A 22,495-nucleotide genomic window follows, 5' to 3' on the forward strand; every position below is an offset into this window, starting at 1 on the left:
TTTCTCATCATCTAGGACATGAAACATTGGAAATCTAATATATTTAACAGAATAAATGAGTGGGAAAGAGTTCCTACAGGTAAGAAATTTAGTTTTTAATAACTTAACCAGTTTAGGCACAGTTTGCAGTTACAAGAAAGTAAGACCCTGAGATGTTCTGGTTACATGACAAAGATAAACGTTGAAAGAGTTCACTTAAAAGTGAATTTCAGAGAAGATTAACGAAATCAGAAATTTTAAACTACTTCCATTCTATGAAAAATGTAGAGCGCAGCTTGAAAGAGAAGAGAAGAAAAGAAATTGCAAAGTGTCGGAACACAGTAATGTAGGAAGAAACTTTTCTTTTTTTTTTTTTTTAATTGCCACAGGAATTTTTGGGTGGAACAAATTATAAAACAATGCCTAAACACTTGACTGACACAAAGAACACTACTGCACGAAAGACAGCAGTACATGGTAATTTTATGCATTGTCGCCTCACAGCAAGAGGTTCTCCGGTTTGTTTCTCGGCTGGGGTGCATTCAGTGTGGAGTCTGCATGTCTCTCTGCAGTCATGTGGCTTTTCCCTGTGTGCTCCAGTTTCCTCCCACATTCCACAGACATGTAATAGGTAGATTGGACACACTAAATTGGCTATAGGTGAGTGTGTGTCTGCGGGTGAGTGGTACAAATGAACTACCATGGCAGTTCTAGCCACCCGGCAGTATAAACCTTGGCTTGAGATGATTGTCACTGCTGAAGTGACACCCCAACCCCATGTGCAAAATGGGAAAAGGGGCTGAGGATGTATGGAATAAAATAACAAGAAAATGCTAAATATCTATTTACAATAAACACCAGAGTTTCAATCACAAGAAATATTAAAAATAACACAGATGGTTAGATTCACACAGATAAAGAAAAACAGTACTTAACTAATCTCACTATATTTTCCTGACTGATCTAAAGAATTACTATACCCTGGTTACTTACTAAAGCAAGGCAAGATGAAGTGAGTGAATGAGTCTTCTTTGTCAGGTTTCAAAAACAGACTGCTCTGAGTCTTCTGTCTAATCTAGTATTAAAACATCATTTCAATGCTGAAATACACAATGACATCACATGCATCTGGTCAGCGGACTTCTGGCTCCCACACTACCCCCTTCACTAGAAACTGAACCAAAATATAGCACATATGTTTTACCATACACACACACATACAGAACTTTACTAAAATGTGTTATAGCATCTGGATGCTATAAAACCATTCCAGGGTAGAAATTATTTCACCTCTAAGGACAATACAGTACAATTTATAGTCCTGGTTTTCACAGATATTTTTTCTATGGTTGCAATCAGAACTGTAAGATACAATCTTTATGGCTAAAACCAGGTAATTTATTTTTCGGACTAGTTTTCAAAGTTAGCTGGACTGAGATTAGCCTCTTCTCTTCAAGTATCCTCTGTTACAATATATTCATTTCAAAAGTTACAAAACAGTCTGACATACAGGTGTATTTCTTTTCTGTCCAGCAGGACCCGTTGTTGGTACACTTTTAACACAAACAGCTGTATAAATACATTTTCAACACAAGCACCTGTACAAATCAGTTTGATATACAATTGACATATAATTCTTTACAAAACTGCAGCTAGCTATGCTGGCACTACCTCACATCATCACACAGTGAGCAATGCCTAACTAATTTATTTTGGTGACCGCTTCCTGCAGGTCAGCAGATCCCTTTGATCTACCAGCCCATTAATTCCTCACAGATAAGGGCTGTTTCCAGACCATTCATTCACAGTGAGCCAAAAGATGAGTGGGGACCTGTTATCCTAGAAGCCATTAAGGCATTTTTACATACATAACCTAGCCTTACCCCCTGGTGTTGATGTGGACTTCCTTATCACTCCAGAGGTGCTGTCTATGTCCCTGATAGGCAGTCATGTCTGCCCACAATACACCTTCATAAGGGCTACCTCACCAGCTTGGACAGACCCACACAGACACATTCCTCTCCCCTGGGCCTGTTCTTGGTGGGAGTGCCTGAGTGGAGAAGCTACCACAACCCTCCCTCCCAGGCAGTTGTGCCAGTGTAAGTCACACTTCTTTCACTCATCCCTGACTTGCTCTTCCAGCTTCCTGAGCCATTGCTTGATCTCAGGTAAATGGGATCAGAAGTCAGGGCTTCATCACTCTGTAGCATCACATCCACCTAACTTATCAGCACATTAAACTTTCTATATACTGCTTGTCATGTCACTGATGTCCTATACAATCACTTAAAATGGATAAGAAATCACACAGTTTGCAATATCCTGCTAAAAACACCCCCTTTCAAGATTCTTGGTTTCAGAATATGTTTTAAATATCTGTGATGACATGATCTCTCACTGCAGGTTAAAAATCTTGCTTTAAAAAAAAAGATTGGAATTCTCGGTGACCTTAAATCCCCAAATGTTTGGTAATCACTAAATGTGCTTTTTACAACTAAAGGTGTAAAAGTCTATTGCAATATGCAAAAGGGTAATCTATTATCACTACTTATGAAATGCCTGCTTGTTGTAATTACACCAATTATCCCAGCCTGCTGTGTCTGTCTGGAAAACGTTAGTCCAGCAGCTAGCTAGTCAATCAGCATTTCTTGTGACAGATGTACTGAGCAGGTAATTACTCCTGATTCAACAGACAATTCAATCTTTCCTGGTGGTCTAGATAATGAACAGCAAACTCAATGTCTGACCAGTATGATTTGCAAACCTTTTAAATTCATGAACAGATGTACAGATTCTGAAAATTAATGGGCAGCTGGTGGCAATTCCTCACATGTCGTACAATTTTTGACTCAAAAATTAAATAATTTCCAAAATAATATCTACTTCTCAGAAATAAAACTATATTCATCTGAACAGGCAGACAAAGAAATACTTCTGTTGAAGAAGATGGTATAGAAAAACTGATTTACCATGTATGAAATGTATGCACGCAAGCCTAACTTTATTTCCCCCTCTTCAGGATTAGGTCATTCATACACAGCAGCTAAAACATACCTCTCCTTTCTCATTTCGGATGATGCGATTGAACTCTTTCCCTTCCAGGCACAGGAAGTCCTCCCCTGGCTGCAGGATGCCACACTTGGTGGCAATAGCTCGTGCGGTGTTAATGTTGTCACCAGTCACCATGCGGACTGTGATGCCCGCACGCTGACACTTAGTAATTGCTTCAGGCACCTAAAACAATTAAAAAACAGAAGCCAGTCAGAATTTTGTTTAATGCATATTGGCTTTAACTTGGTAATTACTGATCAAGAAGAGACATTTAAATTATACACTGTAATGCTTAAGATAAGACACTTTGCTGACTGTTCACTGGAATGTACCAACTGTCCAAAAACATTTAAATGGTATATTGCAGACAAATTAAATCATTTTCTTTTATAAAAAAAAACTCTGTTTTTGCGCTAAACAACCCTTTCACTAAATCCAGTACAACTTGATTTAACAAACTGTCTTACTGTTTACTAATGCAACATTTAGCAGGTGTTTAGAGTGATTTTATTCACAATATCTTCACAATGTCATTCCTGGTTTTACTAACAGTGTCTCATTTAACAAGCTGGTGTGAAGTCAAAAAATCTATACATGGTAGGTTGCATAATATACACAGAAGTATCATAGTAGAAGGCAGTATATTAGCAGTTAACAAGACACAGCAACGACAGATACAAGTATTACCACAAAGAAATCGAGAGCCTGTGACAAACTATAGACAGTAGAAATGTGACCCGTGTTTCTTTCGCTGAAATCCTGTACATTCTGGAACGTCAGTGGTTCTCCTAACATGTGTAGTGTTTGAGTTCCTTTATGACATCTCATACAACTCTCTTTTCCCTTTCTTGTCAGGCGGGTTGAATTAGCACTCTTCACAACACCTGCTAAACGGCTCCCACAGTACGCAGGTTCACTTCTCACAAATTAACTGTTACCCCCTAACCAGAAAGCCATAAATTACATTTCTCATCCTTATCAAAATGGCAGTGTTGTTGTGTATTACCGATCTTGATGATACCGTTCCGTGTTCTCTTCTAAACCGTGTCATCAATAGCTATCCAACTGTCTACATCTTCATATTGTTATTTCATTTGCTGACATGGTATCCAACAAAAGTAGTGGCCTTTATTTATTTATTTACATTTGTTTACCGGGTAATTGTCTGACTGGGCAAAAAAGCCAGTTTTCAGTGGAGACCCGGGGAGAAAAGCTCCAGTACTTACAGCATAGTAAAACAGCCTGAAAAAGATATCTGACTTATACAAAAAGATCTTAAAATGCATCAAATATAATAAAAAATAGGTTCTAAGGAAATAAAATAAATTGTAGTACAAATAACCAGGATACAGTAACTTTAACCAGGAGGCCTAGGGTGAATCAAAATTACAAAAATGTGTACGCATAAATATGTATATGATTTTCTGCTGAAATACTCTGCTTAACATTTAACTTTATGGAACCAAGATAGCCCTCAATGATTTCTTGCAACAAATGTTTGCTAATACTACCATCTCTCTCCCTCAATCAATTTATTATGCTGTTGCCTATATTCTGACTCAGTCCTTAGCTTCTCAAGTTATTTACACATTGTCTTCAGCAAGGCCTGTCCAGACTTACCTTTTTTCCCTAATCTTCTCCACTGTTCATTTGGTCAAAGGAATACCTTAAAGTTCCTTGAAACTACCTTCTCCTTTCTGTGATGTCTCCTCCTCTCAGAAGTCATTGGTATAAATAAGAACTACGCTTACTCACTTCCTTTAGTACAGGGCACTTTAATTTCTTTATTAGTGTGCTAAGGCCAGCTAACTTACATTCAATCTTTATTTTGCTATTACCTTTCAGGAAGTGTGGCAGCCATCACTAAAACTTCCAGGGTCATGCTTGTTTCTAGTGAGTGGTAGGATTGGACTTTCACTAGGACTGCCAGCGAGTCTCAGCTCTTTCATTATGCCAGTAACACTTTCTCTGAGAACTTTTTTGTTTTTTTCAGATTTTGAGTATAGCATCAAACAGTGATTACAGAATAATCTGGGCTTCATCACACACAAAGCACGACACTGTCTTTGTAAAACAAATTATTAAATGCATGGCTAATTTACAGTTCTCCCAAAATATGTAAACACTTCTCCCAGGGCCCTTTACTTCTGACCACTTGACAATTATTTGCTGGCTAACTGGGTGGTCCATTTTCAGTGAAGACAAAAACAATATGCAGTCATAATAAGGCAATTAACATAGCATTTTCACCAGTAAATAACAAAAATAAATCAAAGCTAAGGAAGCAAAGATGGAATATCAAAATCACAGAATTATCCTGTGTTTCAATACACATAAAAGTATCAGTTTACTGCATCATCTGCATAATCAACACCATTCTAGGCATGTTAATAGAAAGCCAAAGCATTCAGAGAAATTAAAAACAAAAATGATTTTAATTTATTTATTCTCTGAAAAAAAAAAACACTTCCTGTAATTCATGAAGCAGCTATTCTTTATCATACTGTCACAGAAAAAAAAAAAAACTTAAATCCAACATTTTATGTGAAATATTGTTTCAGATTTTCTGGGACCTTCCCTGGAACAGGGTTAGCAGGCTACCCCACTTAAAGGGAGGGCGTCAACGATGCGGGTCCCAGAACACTTAATTTTTTTTTTCACCAATCCATACTTTAACTAGTATAAAATGCATCTGTGTCACTCTTTCTGCACCTTTCCCTTTAGTTTTTACAAATTTTGATCATTTTACTCCAGGACCGTCCCACTCTGTCTGCCTAGTGTATAGTACCACCCTCAATGTGACGTTAGCATACACACCCCTTCCCTACCCTCAGCTCTTTAAATAGGACCTTTCCCACCACTATTTTCCTTCCTTTGGGAAAACGAGCACCTGCTGTGGTTCTGATCCTTTATTTAACGAAGTATTTACACAGGTTGAATAACCTCCTTGGTAAGTTCAAACCTTTATGTGCCGATGATACTTTTCAACTGCAAGAGTATCGCTAAATGTCCAGATTGCATACTTTTTGTTCCTTAAAAATTATGATTTCCATGCAAAAAAAAAAGCATTATTGATGGTATTTAAAAAAATAATGACAGATGTTTTAGTTTCAGATGTGATCTTGTTTAGACAATTTGTGCTAATGGTATTCTATCAAGTTTCGATGTTTGTAATTGAAATATTTCAAAAGTTTCCGTATTTTGGATCTTCGTCAAACTTTTTGCAATGGATTAGTCCAGAGTTCTGTGTCTACGAGGTATGAGATGCACCCCAGTGTACTGTACATCCATACAGTATGTCCGTTGTTTAGTCTAAAAGAAAATATTTAAAAAGGTTTCCCTATTGTGCACTGTTTATTTATGGGTTAAATACGGATTTCTTGCTCAACTGTATGCTACAGCAGCTGTTTGCTGCTTCATAAATTTTTGTTAAAACTTTTATTATTTTTTTTATTAACTAAAACGAGAGTCCGGTCTACACTATAGCAGCTGCTTGTATCGCAGCTGAAACACAAGCGCTCTGTGCAGGCAGGTATACACTGTTCTTGTTCTAAGAGGTATGCGATGCTCCTCAGTATACTGTATACCCCCATACAGTATGTCCGTTCTGCAGTCTGCAATACAGCAGCTGTTTGCTGCATCCTCGCTATTTGCTTAACCTTTTTTTTTTAAAATAAAGTGGGAGAGCTGAAACTGAAGCGCTCCATGTACACAAAGCATGCAAATGTTATTCGATCAACTTGTGAAGCTTGTTAGAGGAATATTTCAAATGGTTTCCCTATTGTGCACCTATTTCTTGCTCTACTGTACAATAAAGCACCACTGTGTGCTAGAGCAGCTGTTTGCTGCATCGTAAATTTTTGCTGAAACTTTTCTTTTTTTTTATTCACTAAAACGAGAGTCCGGTCTACTGTCAGCTGTTTGCTGCATCCTCGCTATTTGCTTAACCTTTTTTTTTTTTTTTTTTTTTAAATAAAGTGGGAGAGCTGAAACTGAAGTGCTCCATGCACACAAATCATGCAAATGGAAACCCTGTTATTCGATCAACTTGTGAAGCTTGTTATAGGAATATTTCAAAAGGTTTCCCTATTGTGTGCCTTCGTTCCACTTTTAGTAATGGCTTAGATCCAAATTTCCTGCTCTACTTTACTGTAAAGCATCACTGTGCGCTATAGCAGTTGTTTGCTGCATGGTAAATTTTTGCTAAACCTTTTCTTTTTTTTTACTAACTAAAACCAGAGTCCGGTCTACACTATAGCAGCTGCTTGCTGCATCATAGCTTTTTTAAACTGAAATAGGAGAGCTGAAACTGAAGTGCTCCATGCATGGACGTGTACATGTTTGCAAATGGGCTTCCTAGGGTGCCGATCCCTTACTGTAACCATCATGATGCAGTGCATATCAAAGAGAAATCTTGCCATCATCTGTAGCATTAAATACTACTTAATAGTAGACAAAGTTGTAACCTTCTGCACTTCTGATATCTGCTGGATAAACCTTTGCGTGACAGACAAGTATAAGTTGTGATGCATCACTGTAGTTGCCTTTGAACATTTTTTTAAATGCTTTTCTTCCCCTTTTGGCTGTCTAGTGGATTTTTTATTTTGCACGAGTTGTGATGTGCATATCGTGAAATTAGTATTGGTTCACTCTTTGATGTCAACCCAAAGTGCTCTTCGCAGCAACCACAGAGTGCCCAGTAATGACTCCTTCTGCACTTTGTACCGACTTACATGGATTGGTGACTTATCTATATACAATTGTACATTCTTTTTATGACCCACTACTCCTGCTACTATTGGAACTGTCTATGTATCTTTCTTCCACATTGCTCTCATTTCTGCCTGCAGACCCTGATATTTTATGACTTTGTGTCTTTTTGTACGCAAGACACAGTAGTCACTCAGTGTAGCGATTTTAATGATCATTGCTACTTTTGCCTTCTTTTCTTTTCTTGGGCCACTATATCCATTTTTCTAGCATCTATCTTTTGAAGTACTGCCACTTCAGCACCTTAATGTTTGCACAATCCCCATTGCAACAGTCTTGCCACATCGTTATGCCTATCAGTATAAAGTCCTTGTGCCATTAGTATGTCACAACCAGCCACGAGGTGTGCAACTGCTTCCTGTTCAGTTTTCCAAAACCTACATTTGTCTGTTTCTACCACAGGTTCGATGAACTTTGTCAACCAGTGTGTTCATACACTACTATCTTGGGCTGCCAATATTAACCTTTCAACTCATGGTTTAAATTCTCATCTCTTTAGCCATTCCTGCATTCGTTATGGATCAACATGAGTTTCTTCCAGAAGTTTTCTATACTTGCAACTACAGTTATACTTTTTCCACATTTCTTGCCTTCTCATCTGGCCCTTCACCCTATATTCTTTATTTTGTTTTTGGATATATTCAGTTGCTGTCTGATTTTATATACTTCTGTTTTGAGTTCCATTCCTGCTCAATTAAGCAGATAAGTCATTTTTAGATTTAGTGTCCTCAGCTTTCAAAACTTTCAGTACATTTGGGTCTTGTGAGATCAGTACATATGTGTGAAGTTACACGATTGCAGACCTGTACATGTAATCAGTTTCAAGGAGGCACATCCCTCCTTGGAATGGCGAATATATAATCTTTGTATACACTGATTTTTATAAATCATTGTTGAGCATGAAGCTTCCTTCGTTTTTTCCGATCTAATCTATTCATCACGTTTTGGGGCCAGTTAATCATTCTAAAATTGTAAGTTAGGACAGGAAGAACAAATTGGTTTATAGCTTGGATTTTGTGCTTAGATGTCAACGCTGTTCTCAAGGTTTAATTTAAGTCTTCTAAAGTATTCCTTACTAAGTTTTATTCTCATTTCTTCATGTTTTACTGTTGATCCTTCATCAATTCCCAAATATTTATACACTCCCTCTGTTAATATTACATTCTTGCCCTAAACTGATGTTTTGCTGGTGCTCCATTTCTCCTGCTTGAAAGGTTGCTTTTGCACTGTTAGTTTTTGCCCAGTCTAGATTGCTTGATATTTGCAAAGGTCTGGTGGCAGTAGTCCATAGGCATTAGTCCGTTAATTGCAACACAGCAACCCATGTGACATTTTTAAGTGACGTTATACTTGGTAGTATAGTACATACAGCTAATAAAAATGCATTTTAGCGGATTGTTTTGGGAATTTATTTTTTTATTTCAGAGCCACACATTTTTATATTTCTTCTCTACTATAAAATGCACAATCTGGACATGGGATTTGAAAAAGTTATGACATCATAACCTTGACAACAGTTAAGTGCAGTTCTGAAATTGTTCAGTTATGCATAAATACCATATAGTCTGAGTGTGGCTTTTTAGAAACTTCTTAGAAACTAACTGCACAGAGTTGACCGTAACAAAACAAGGTTAATCTGATGTGCTGCTTGTACTTGGACTTTGTAGTCAACGGTTTCTTATACCTATTCTCCTTGAAGGACGGGGTTGTATTTGGGCTGGTGACAGTGTTTGCTGAATCCGACTTAGCAGCTTAATGAATCCATAATTACAACTACTGCATAAATGCATACGTCCATCTACAGAACCATCCTGCAATTTCTGATTTGTTAATTGTGCTTTGAGATATTATATATCATAATACTATGTGTTATTTGTTGTGGATAGTTTATATATTTTTTATTCTCTTTTTGTTACCAGTGTCTGGGGACATACATAGACGATGTACAACTAACATTTTCACACTTTCACCATCATTCTGCAGGAGGTTAGGGGTTTTTGCTTATTCCCACCAGCCCCTTCCTGTCCAGTAGCCAAAGTGGCACTATCCCGACTATCCCCGGCCTGGGCAGGTATATACTTTTACATAGTTGCAGTGCTCAGAAAAAGTCAATAGCATACATGAAATCTTTACAGATGAAAACTTCATCATGGTCTCATAGCCCTATGCTGATGACCACACTTTCGGCCATCAATGCACAGCTAAGTCATGTCTGCTTCCACACAAACACCACAGTAGGTAACTGTCATCAGACTGGCTGGATCTAGTTAATGCTCTTTATCTATAGCTGCAACCCATGTATGTAAAACAGCTGCTTTTACTGTGGTGAGAGGCTGAATGAAGCACCACTCACTTCCACCCTCCCTCCCAGGTCCCCCAAGCAACTACCTCCATTTTACTACTATGCAGTGCAGGCAGGGCTTTACTCACTCTCACTGCCACAGAGTTTGAATGTCTGTGTAATAGAGTAAAGCATTTTAAGAATGTCATAGCCTTGCTCTGTTGACTCTGGAGCCATATGCTAGAACAGCAATGACAAGCCATCCCTGTACGTCTGACCTATACCCAGTCATGTCCTAGGGCATAGCTTTGTTTGATGACAGGAAAGTCCTAGGTTCATCCAAATGATTTGCAAGTTTCCTAAAAACATGTTTGCAGACCCCCAACCACGAAAGCATATGTGGTGCAGTACTACTTCCCATTTAAGTATGACATTGATAGTCATTGAAGAAAACCTGCGTCAATTCTATTTTCATTAATGATATTATGTATATATTTTTGTTTTTACATTTTTATCCTGTAAATGTGTTGACACTATTTTATTTTGGTCTATAATTTCTATTACTTGATGTGATGATTTTGTATTTAGGATTAGGCTGGAGCTTTTCTCCCTGGGCCTCCACTACAAATGGCCACTGTCCCAGTCGGATCATCCTAGTAAAAAAATGTAAAATAGATAAATAAAATTAAATTAATTGTTTGGCTTTATTCAATGCAGTACAAAATAAATATAGTACATTCACTTCTATGGCCTGGATAGTGTCATATAGTCTGAATATTTTTCATTTCATTAATATATTTTCCTGTACCTTCCTTACAGCTTTCATCAACTGATTTGAGATCGACATTTGTCCGGTCATATGCTTTTTATTATTTGAAGTGATTACCAGAAATCTCCAGTCAGTATTTAGTTAACACCGTAACTCTGCTTAACAGTTAATGCTGGTAATTACAGGTCTGCCGCATTAAATAAATGCGTCATGTAACAAGGAAAAAATGGTTAGAAAATTGCCACTCTTACTTATATACTGTGGTGCCTGACAATGCTTTGAAGCTAGTTGAACTGTGGGCTAGTCCCCTTAATCATTTCCTAGACTGCAGGTAAAGTGACTATGAGCCTGCTGCTCATTTCCACCGATTCCCTACTTCGCTGATCTGTCTCAAGAACTGTTAGGGCAATATCATCAGCACATCCATTGTAATGCTGCATAACCCATGTATACTTCATGGGCAGCATTTTCTAGATTTGTATATGAAGCAGTGAAATGCAAACTTGTTTGTCAGTAGCAGCATCTGCATTAGCAATATTTAGTTCATTTCTACTTCTGCATTCTGTCACATTTTGTCCCACAAATCCACAATGAGATTTCCAAATCAGATTTTTTTAGTCAATTACATGCATAATCGTTGCCGTGGATGCTGGTGTTATGTATGCCTGCACACTTATACATCTAACTCATGCCTTTACTAACAAGTTAGCCTAATAACATGGCATGTACAATGGACTACTGGCATTGCTGCACCTTGTTACCACACACTGGCCTGTAGGATTCTCAACATGCAATGATGTTCTTGTGGCAATAGATACCCAATGACCACTGACCAAGTCTATTTCCTATGTGATCACATAATCACTCACCATTGCTTCTACTCTTGGTGTGGTTTCTCAATCCAGTCATTTTCAGGAGAGATTGTCTTTCTCAAGTGTGGCTTTATGCATTTTTTTTACATTGTATTCCATTCCATGACTGTGTCACCCATATATTAGTGTGGGTATCACCTACTCCAATGATACGTCTGTCTGTCAGGGATTCTTTTATTATAGTAAGCTTGAAATCAGCTGAGAAATTTGGTCTTCCAGAGGTTAACTGCAACTTCAGAGAGGTGCATGCCACAAATTAATTGCAACAGCGTCAGTGCCAGAAGGATTACAGTAGATATCAACCGTTTTGTGGATGTAGACTCCCCTATCCTGATTTCTTCTGTCCTAGCTGTCAGGCAGATGGCATAGGAGGTGTTATGTATGTCTCAAAGCTTGTCTATAATGCTTGTGTGGAGTACAGTGTTGAATGCTGTGACCAGATTGAGGTATGCAGTATGTATCCAACTGTCCATTATCCAATACCTTGGTGACCATCTTGAAGAAATCTGCACCGTTGATTGATAATGACCTGCTGTTGAAATTCCCACCACTGATCTGTTACCCCTGGCAACTCTTTTCATGCCTTTGCATTTCACATTACTTACACTTGTGAGTCAGTAGTTTTGCATTTCTGTGTAAGGCCTGCCCTACTGCTGACAACTAAATTTGACAGTCCGCCATTATTTCTGCACAAAAAATGATAGTGGGGTACAAGGAAAGGGTCATTAGAGTGGGTTGTATTGGTCAGTTTCATGCTTTTACACAGAGTTACAGGTATACTGTTGCATCACACTGCTGTCTGTCTTAGGGCCTGGAGCACGGCCCAGTGTACTTATTCCCTAGTTACAGCTTTGTATTCATGGTTGGGAATAATTTCTGAGAGATGTGAGGGTAGATGAAGTGAAATGTAATTTGAGCATCAACAAATGGCAAGCCCATTAGCTTTAATTCTGCATAAAACCATTGCTCAATCCATTCACAAACCTGTAATCACCTCCTGGTGTGTTACCTTTGACATTGCTGACCGAGGAGATAAAACCCTTCTAATTACCCTTGGCCTTCTAGGCATCTTTCAGCTGCAATGTGATTCTTATAGACTGCCCTTGTCCAGAGATTATGTAATTTTGTTTGATGAAAGATTTACTGCCATTCTGGATATTGGATTTATTCATTTGGCCCAAGATTTGTCATCCAAATTTTATACAAAATATATTGATGTTAGTGATTCGACAGTGTTTCTGTTTCGTTGCAGTGGGTCTGTTTCTTGTTTTTGGTACCGACTGCAACTGCGGTAACTATCTCTGCATACACATCATTCCATCTTCATATTTAAAACTTCTGCATAGGCCGTGTTTTTCCTGAGTATGAGGGTTCATCTGATTATGCCAGTGTGTCACTTATCACTAGAAAAATTGCCTGGAACTCCACTGACACAGATTTATGGGTTAGCTGGAGTCACACATTTCAGCATTACTTTGAAGGACACCTTTATGGTCCACCCTCATCAGTGAAAACATTACAATTACATGGTTTAAAGTAGTACCAAACATTCCTGATGTATGGGGCAAGGGCATGCGCACCTATACTATGTGTGTTGACTAGCTGGCTCATGGCATTTGTGCTGACAAAGCACATGAATCTGTGCACCTGCATTTATTTGGCTCATGTCAATTACTTGAAGTGAACCTATATGTATGGATTTGGGCTCAATTTATATTGTCTATAGTTAATAATTCAATTTCATGATCTGCAACCAGAAGGTCACTGCAGCCACGGGGAAGGTGACTTCTGCAGATCTGTTCTGATGCATATTTACAAATTATGTGATTAAACTCTCTGCTTCCTTGTGCATTCTAGCACTCGGCTGCAGACAAGGTGTCTTCAGAAAGACATGTTTGAATATGCTTTATTTACAAACTCAACAGGTCTTGTATTTTTCGTGTGCAACACCATCCAAAGAACCTTATAAAGTCAGTCATGGCTACTACACCCCTTTCCAATAGCAATCGTTCAGAGAGTAGTTTGCACCACTGCTGGTTCCAGCCATACCTCCCATCTGTTCAGACTATTGACGAATATCCAGCTTTGTGCCTTATTGTGGTCTGCTCATCATAAAATGGATGGTTTTCTGTCACATGACTGGATCATCTGAGCAATGAAGTCAACATATAACGGCATACAATTTAGTCACTTCACAACCAGTTCTATCCTCTTCCTCATTATTTACCTTATCACAGTAGTATGAAAGAGGATTAACCTCATATTCCCATTCTTGGTGGTTGTGTTCATGTGTTTTACAGTTTTGTGCCTGATTCGCACATTTATGTCTGACTTTTACCCTTTGGAGCACTTACTGCACCTGCAGTCTTGTTAGGCTCCGACCTGTCCGCATCCATATCCTGATCAAACTGAACGACGAAAACTGCAGGACAACACTAACAAAAACTGCAGGTACACACTTCTAAAACCAAACAAAACAAAAGAGGAGGAGCAAGCAGTTGTAAACACTGGACAGATACACTAAAGACAACAGTCTCATTAGAAATACCTGGCAGTGACTAGTGCACATCAAAGCCTAACTGCCAGTGAGATACATGGATACCATAACCGACTCTGTGGCTTGGATGGATAAATCACTGACTATGCCAATGGTAACCACCAAGTTCAACTAGTTGTTAATGTGCAAGTAGGAACTGTCCAGGGAGGTATCTCTGGCTTCCACAGAGGGGGCAGCTAGTGGAAGCACTAGTTATTAATCTAGTGGCGTTCTAAGCTAGCAGCACTCATGCTACCATAGCACTACATATTTGAGGGGAAACTAGCATGGGGAGGCATGGTTCCACTCAGGGGATAACACCTACAAGCTTGAAGGAGCTGCTGGGGAGATGCATCCAGGGAGTGAAGGTAAGTTACCCCCCAGTAGAAGTAAGACGACCAATTTCCTATCTCTAACTCTCTCCAGAAAATGAAGGACTGATGGGGGTTCTAGGGCAGGAAAATATGGGCTGAAGATACCCATCTCCCATTCTCCCAGAAAGAAAATGCCAACTAAGCAAGACAAAAAAAAAAAAGATATGACTAGCACAACCCTATGTATGAAATATCAACAGATGGTATGATGCACTGCAGGGTAAGATACTTCACGAATGCCCGAAATGAGATGTGGTCACAGAGATCAAATTAAAGCTCTATTCCCTCAGAACATTAACCAAAATAAACTGCTATGATTTATCAAGTCCATTTTTTGTACTCCGATGCATTCATTTTATATGCTGAAGTACATATCCTTGACTAGTAGATTGATTTGGGCCATATGGAGAAAGTAAGAAGGGTAGCACATACCTGCTTTCCTAGCCTGCTCACTAACCCTATCAGGAACTCAAAAGTGCTGACAATGTAGTTGAGGATCACAAAGTCATGGAAGCACCTAAATTCAATAACACATTTGTGATCCCACGAGGGGATCACAACTGTGTTATTACAAAACAGTCTCAACAAATACTGCTCTGCTTTCAGAACAGGCATCCAGACTTTGTAGTGTTTGAAAGTGTGGTCAAATTTCATGTATCTGCTTCTCAAATAATTTGTGTGGATATATTTTTGAGGAATGCTGTTTTATTTGCTCTTACTCTGGTAGACCATAGCCTCCATGGACACTTATTGTACTCATAGTAGAACAAGTCATCTGGAAAAAGGTTGAGACCGTCTTGCCCACCTTTCTAGGCACTGAAACAAAAAAATGCTCTGTTTGTCCAATAATCTTTGTCGCAGAAATGTAGATGGAAGCAGCAGTAACACTGTAATGACTGTAAGGTGGAAGTGTTATGGCCATTCACAAATGCACCCTTATCTCCATATCCCAACTTCTACTTAGAATGTAAATTTCCACTAACATGCAAGTTATCCGAAAAACCTGGTGGAACAAATACAGATACTATCTCTTACTTCTTCCAAAAAAACAAACAAACAAACAAAAAAACTAAACATTACAGTACAAAGCCCCCTCTCCCACATCTTCCATGCTTCCATGATGAAGTACCACAGGACATTACTCTATCTAACCACTATTCAATATCTACCTAACCACTATTCAATTAATAGAGACAGGGCACAACCAAATTAACCCATGACCCGATTTATCTAACAGTCCTCTTCCAAATAATATACTAACATACATTACTAGCCTGAAGAGATGCCATCTAAATCAACAATTGATCTCAGGTAGCAGCGCAGCTGCATTCTCACAGTCCTAAAAATTAACTGTTTTAACGGTTTCTGAAATATGAAAGCTATTATATTTTCCACTCAGGGTCTAGCGGCCAAAGAGGGAGATCTTTCACCACAAGAAATAGCCAAATGCACTACCACTAAAGACACTGACCTTAAATAGCTCATTGTACAATTCCAGCTCTGAAGACATAGGAAAGAATAACATCAGTACATCTGCCCTCAAAACTATACATGAAAAGATCATTACTATCTCTAAAATCCACAAGTTAATCTTACTGGGAGGCTTCAATCTGGATGCAAATCACCAAATAAAAACTACACTCACTACTACTATTTCCAGACACAACCTTGTACACCTAGTTAATGAAAATACAAAACAGCCTGATAAGGCAGAAAAATATTACCTTAAACATTACAATGACTAACATACCAGACAAATTTCAACCCATACAAATTCTACCAACTTCATTCAATGACCACAACCCAGTAATGAATACCTGAATGTGGAAGACCAAAAATTTCCTACAAAACCATCATCTCAACCAAAAATATAACCACATAATCTGAGGAAGCCCTCTTACCTGATTTAAAATGAATGTGACTGTGGTCTCCTATTTACAATGCCATTATGCCTCAGACCCTACCACATTTTCCATCTTTAATAACCTTTTTAAATGGCAAAATTAAAACTATACTCTATTGCAACGTATAGGCTAAAGGTGAAGAAAATGCCATGGCTTAACCCAGACATTATCCTACTAAAAAAAAAAAAAAAATGAAAATGCCTAAAAAGAACAGAATTGTGACTAACTAACTAAAACAACAAATGTAACAAATACAAAAAAAAAAACCCTGGAAAGCAGTAACAGAATTAAAACCAACATGGCAACCTACTCATCTGTCATGGACAGAAAATTCTGGGATACAGTTAATATCTTAGCACATCAAAAAAAAAAACTTTTCAACACTAAGAAGATTAATTGAATCTCTTTTGAAATAAAATAAATGTCCTACTTCAAAACAGAATTAAGTCCACAACACCCCACTTAACTCCTTTTAATTACTCTCCCATCATAAGCCAATACACAGTTATACAAAATACTTTCCATTTTTACACAGTTGTTAAAAAGCAGGTCAGAAACCTTGTAGTTACAGTCAGTTTTAACTTCTGTCATGAAACAATACTGTTTATCCGACTGTACTTAAATTAGGTAGACACACTACAAATCTGTAGCCCACATTTAATATTTCATCTCTCATCAAGTTAGTTCCTGAAACCTTTAAACATGCACTCATTCACCTCTCTACTAAACTCACCCTAAAACAGCTAATGAATACAGACTTATTGCAACTATTAACCCTTCAGCAAGAATTCTTGAAAAACATTCCTCAAAGTACATTGTGGAATACACTCAAAAATTACATTTTCTCAGACAAACAGCATCATTTTCAGCTTCCATTAACTTACTGCCCTATAAAGTTTGTAATGGTGAACACAGACTTCTGACAGGCTCAATCTTCAAAAGAGCTTTTGAAACTCAGTCATTACCTCCTCCTCCAACAGATGTGGATATGTTTGTTTGTCGATTTCCCCTCTGTGACTTGGTTGACTGAGCTTGAGTAATCAACCCCAGCATGTGACCAACCAGGCAATGGCAAGGAGGACTGAAAGGGTGTGACTTACTCACAGATGATTGCAAGTTGGGAGCCATTATTAACTCCCCAAGTGATGTTGACATCCTACAGAATGGCCTCACTGACACCAATGACTGGTGTCAGAACCATAGCCTTAAGCTCAATGCCAAAACATGTGTCGTTATCCCCTTTGGGAAAAACCCAGTTCCCATGAATTACCACATTGATGGTAGTCCACTGACCCAGAAAGCATTATAAGAGATCTGGAAACACAGGATGACAGCAACCTCTCATTTGATCACCACACTGCCACTGTGGTCAGAAAGTCCTTCTATGTGGCACATCTCATTACTAAGGGTTTTGCATCCAGGAAGAAAGAGGTCATTGTCTCCCTCTACTCTTCCCTCATTAGGCCAACCATTGAGTACAATGCCCCATTTGGCATGTACCTCACTAGACACCTGCAACAACTGGAGAGGCCGCAAAAGTACCTCACAAAGAGGATCCTAGGCCTTAAACACTTGTCCCATATGGACAGACTCAAAAAACTCCAACTATTCCCTGTCTCACATCACCTACTTAGAGGCGATCTCTGCTTGACTTATAAAGCCATGTCTGACCCAGCTCTGTTAGAAATGCTACATCTAAAGAAATCCCAATCCCTCCGCACCACATGCTCCAGAGACCTCAATCTCATTACCACAATCAACAGAATGTACTGGAGGGATAGGTTCATAAGTCAGAGACTGCCCATTCTATGGAATAGACTTCCCATACATGTCAAGTAGAGCACCTCGCTGACCCTCTTCAAGAGAAATCTTGATGAGTGGATGGGAAATAGAAAATTCACCCCAGGGAAAACTCCAGTGGCTTTACTCGACAGAGGCACTGGGAACTAAGGTCAGGTGACACAATGCCAAGCTAATCCTATGGCTACGCTTGTAAAGCCCCTAGAGCCATCAGCCTAGTACACACCTATGAACCTATGCACTCAAAGGCACATGAATGGGTATTTTCCTCTGATGGATACTGGATGAAACCAATATTAGGGATAGCGGTAGGGCGGCAGCTTGGAGGTACCACCTTTGTGGCAAAGAAGGAAACTGCCTCTGTGGCAAAAGTATGGACAGGGCTAGGAAGTTACGTTATGGACAGAACATTTACCATAATTTAAAAAAAAATCAAAATTAGGTACCACTAATACAGGAGTCCACAAGCCCTCATTCATGCTTTTCTCCCTCTTTATGAAGCCCACAAGCCCTCACCCATGCTCTTCTCCCTCTTTATGAATGATCTTCCTACGGAATCTTCTGACCTTAAATGCTCACTAAACAGGAAAATATGGTTCAAAAAAAGGAATCAAATCCTCTCTGACCTCAATAAAATAGAGCAGGCTAACCTAACAGATTAATGTAAGTGACTTAACCCATGCACACAGAATAGGTGTAGGGCAGGCTGTAGTCCTCCTCTCATTTGGCCATTTTCACTCTTACCCTAGGTGGCAGATAAGGGCTGCACTTTCAGTTCATTTTCTAAGACATCCTTTGAAGTATATCTTCTGTCTGGAGCTTCTAATTTTTAACTGAGTGGAATACAGCAGATTTACAGCATTGTCAACATTTAGGCTGGACTGTTTCGTTTACTCAACCTTCTCTCTCCTTCTCCTCTTATTAGGATGGAAAATATATTGTCACACTACTTATTGTCACAGATTACTACTAGCCCTTTCTCGGCATTTTACCACCTCTCTCACTGTATGGGTACCCTGCTGTATTATCTATCACATCTCTGACATTTTCTCATCCATTTTCTATCACTGTCCTTTTTAAATCATAACCACAACTATCTTACAGACTCATAATGCCAATTTTTAATCTCTCAGCACTTTCCTTCACATGCTTGTCTGTCACTTTAGCTTTGACAGTATTCATTATAGATACTTCATCTCTTTCTCATCCATGGCAGGAACTCTCCAACCCTACTCAGACCCACTACTTTGAAATAAGAATACATAATCTACTGATTGGCACCAGCAATGAACTTACTTGTGCTACCAGGAAATAATTTCTATTGCACTACTACTCCTACAGAGGTCACCAATCCCTATCCCAAAAATTAAGGATGTTCTCTCAAAGCTTCACCTTCAACTCAAATGTATACGTTCAGGAGATATTCCCAATATCACCTCAGTTCAGTTCTCAGTTACGGTAACCAATAATCTATCAAATCTGAAATAAAGACCTTAAAATTGCTTGCCTTAATTCATGCAGTCTTGATAAGTGGACCAGTCTTGAAGCATGGCTGGTAAGAGAAGATCACCATATCATTGCTATATCAGTAATCAGGCTGAAGGATGATTGCTGCCCCCTTACTTTTATACAGCACAACTACTACATATATAATGACAGCAGAGCAGGTCCTAGATCTGGTGCTGGTGTTTCAATTCTAATCAAAAGGAAAAACTCAACTGCAGTTGTAGATTGTACTAATGCTCGTACTACAGATGACAAGAATCCCAATTTGGTACCATCTCACATCACATTAGGTTAGCAGACTCTCACGAGAATTGTGACAGTTTACATCCAGCTACCCTCCTCTGTTTCTATTTTACATACATTTCTAAAACATACGCTAACTAAAAGGCATACCTTTATTCTTGGTGATTTCAATATCAGTGCTATTGGGAAATCCATGACCGGATTAGTGAAAACCTTGCAGACGGAAGAAGCATCGGAGAGCTAATAGGGAATCCAACTTTCGAGAACTGGCTTACAGATACTAGTAAACTAGATTTCCGGGGCCATTCAAACAGTGGATTACCGGCAGAAGACGCTGACAATATTCAGGTTAGTGCAACCTCTCTCAGTAACAAACTTAAATTACTTGATACAAGACTTTTAAAAATTAAAAAACTTCAGCTGGAGGTGAGCTACCTTCAGGGTTGCATTAGTGAAAACCTGGTTCCTAAAGGCTTACGTTACCATGTGTATCCAACGGGGCTTATTGACAACTCACTGTTTCACAAAGAACTGTTGTCATTTTTCGACCAGCAAGGCATTGCACTGCTTAAACTAATGATTAAACATTATGGCTTGCAAATTATTGATTTATCCAATGAAGTTAAGGAATTGAACGAGGAAATCTTGTTGAACAATGATTTTCCTCGTTATAAGTTTGAGTATGAGCGTTCCTTTTCCACTATTGACCAGTTATTGACCAAACTCAAACTTAATAAGAACAGAAAAATGGCTAGGGACCGTTTGGCATACAGAAACGGTACTACCTACCCGAAACCTCCATTATCTCAAACAGCACCCACCAATTCGGCTATAAATCATGAATTGATTGTTGAAACTAATATTGAAGAAAGTAATTCTAATAGGAAAACACAATTCCATCAGAATGGTAACAACCAACGAATTCCTGATAATAACAATTGGGCTAACCGGTTACGAGGAAATAGGGAAAGGACTGAAGGATTCCATAATCAAAATGATGGATTGGACTGCTTGGACAGTTTTGACTATGAATACCAGGGAGCGATTCCAAAGAATAATAATAACAATTCTTTGGATCAAAGGCTTCAAAAAAACAGCAAGCGTCCATTAAACAAACCGAGACGCTAATGACAAACACAGGACTGCCCAAAATTACTTTTAACAAAACAGGAGACTTTAAGATATATAACTATTCCAGTATGGAAATGGAACCGTGCTTCGCTGAGTTACTTTCTAAGGGGCACACGTTTATTCCACATCAACATCTGAATCTTGTTGAATGTATTAAGGATATTAAAATGTTTGTCCGTAAATTGAATTTAAATCTACTATTGGGTGACTCAGAACCTAAAACTTCTCAGTATTACATCCCTAGTGACTACAACCCTCCTCTTCACCCAGCACTCCAGACTTTTGAATCTATCATGGAACTCGATGTTCGGAATTTGGCTGACAAAAATAGAACAGTCTTCCATGCTAACAACAATTGTAGTAGACCATCGAATATTTCATCTGACGAAAGCTCCTTTTTAAAGTTATTTGCAAACCTTAAGATCAGGGCCATCAAACCTGATAAAGGTGGAGGGATGGCGTTATTTGATCAATATGACTATATTGATAGAGTTTCTACTATTTTGAAAAATGAAACTTATAAAAGAGTTAGTATTAATGAAGTCAATCTAGCTTATAGGCTCATTAATGGTTACTTTAGTGATTTATTTATAGAAGGGTACATCGACATCGATATGTATAATTACATTAAAATGGAATGGCCTAAAATTCCAATTCTTTTTGCCATTCCAAAACTACATAAAAATCTAGAAAACCCACCATTTAGACCACTAATTGATGGCAGAAATTCAATAACATATGCTAGTGCCAAGTTAGTTGATAATATATTGAAGAAATATCTAGTTACAGAAACTAGGATTAGTAAAGATTCTTGGGCCTTTTTAAGTAAGATTAATGAAATTGAATTTAATAAAGACTTCAATTTTCTAACCGTCGATGTCGTTGACTTATATACATCCATACCTCATGACATAGGTCTTGAATGGGTTAACATTTACTTGGTAAAAAAAGGAGCGACAACTTCAGAAGTGTATCTAGTAACATCTTTACTAGACATTATTTTGACCAACAATTTCTTCTTATTTAACAACGAGTTCTACTTACAAAAATGTGGAGTAGCAATGGGGTCCCCAGTAGGGGCAAGTTTTGCAACTATAGTAATGGCCTACTGGGAAGAGAATTATATTATCAAGTCTGCTTATTTTTCTAACTATGTCAAGTATTATACACGGTTCCTAGATGATATTTTTATTTGTTTTGAGGGTAACGAACTATTAGCCTCCGACTTTGTTAACTTCTTCAATAATTCGACTAGCTTCTTGAAATTCACATGTAATTT

General features: G+C 38.4%; 1 protein-coding gene across 7 annotated transcripts in view; it reads right to left on the reverse strand.

Moving 5' to 3' along the window:
• The window catches only part of LOC122806463 (plasma membrane calcium-transporting ATPase 1-like), a 1,798,374-nt gene that overhangs the window by 228,315 nt on the left and 1,547,564 nt on the right, over window positions 1-22,495 (reverse strand). For all 7 annotated transcript variants that reach the window (XM_044076929.1, XM_044076926.1, XM_044076924.1 and 4 more), the window contains one exon: window positions 3,034-3,213. In XM_044076929.1, the coding sequence (XP_043932864.1) occupies window positions 3,034-3,213 (180 nt within the window). The remainder of the gene's footprint in view (window positions 1-3,033; window positions 3,214-22,495) is intronic.

This window comes from Protopterus annectens, chromosome 7.part0 (genome assembly GCF_019279795.1).
Source record: "Protopterus annectens isolate FY-2018-M chromosome 7.part0, PAN1.0, whole genome shotgun sequence".
Classification (NCBI taxonomy): Eukaryota; Metazoa; Chordata; order Ceratodontiformes; family Protopteridae; genus Protopterus; species Protopterus annectens.